Source organism: Eimeria tenella, genomic scaffold (assembly GCF_000499545.2).
Source record: "Eimeria tenella Houghton genomic scaffold, Eth_scaff2560, whole genome shotgun sequence".
Classification (NCBI taxonomy): Eukaryota; Apicomplexa; class Conoidasida; order Eucoccidiorida; family Eimeriidae; genus Eimeria; species Eimeria tenella.
In genome coordinates, this window is record NW_013542428.1 from 3,023 (window position 1) to 3,361 (window position 339).

Below are 339 nucleotides of genomic sequence, written 5' to 3' on the forward strand. Positions count from 1 at the left end.
CCCTCAGAAAGCCCCCGCAGAGCCCAGTGTGGCTGAGTGGCTGCAGCAGCAGCTCGAGGGGGCCCTCAAGGGTCAAGACCTTTCCATTTTGCTGCCTCGGGGGTCAGCTGAGGCTGAGGCCCTCTCAGAAACCCTCAGGGGGGCCCCCCTGGAGGGCCCCTGGGGGCCCCCAAGGGGTGGTCCCCCTCAGGGGGCCCCCCCCTTGGGGGCCCCCGGGGGCTCCCTCCCAGCCTTTAAGGGGGGCCCCCCGGGGGACCCCTACTGCCCCGCTGAGGGCCCGAGGAGCAGCAGCAGCTGCTCGGGGGCCCCTGTGGCTGCAGCAGCAGCAGACTGGGGGGC

The 339-nt window shown here is 73.2% G+C and overlaps 1 protein-coding gene across 1 annotated transcript in view; it reads left to right on the top strand.

Moving 5' to 3' along the window:
* Positions 1-339, top strand: part of ETH_00039535 (PheS phenylalanine-tRNA synthetase, probable (IC), related) — a gene marked incomplete at both ends in the record, with an annotated part of 5,187 nt that overhangs the window by 325 nt on the left and 4,523 nt on the right. Inside the window, one exon of the mRNA XM_013375146.1 lies at positions 1-337. Within this exon, the coding sequence (XP_013230600.1) occupies positions 1-337 (337 nt within the window). The remainder of the gene's footprint in view (positions 338-339) is intronic.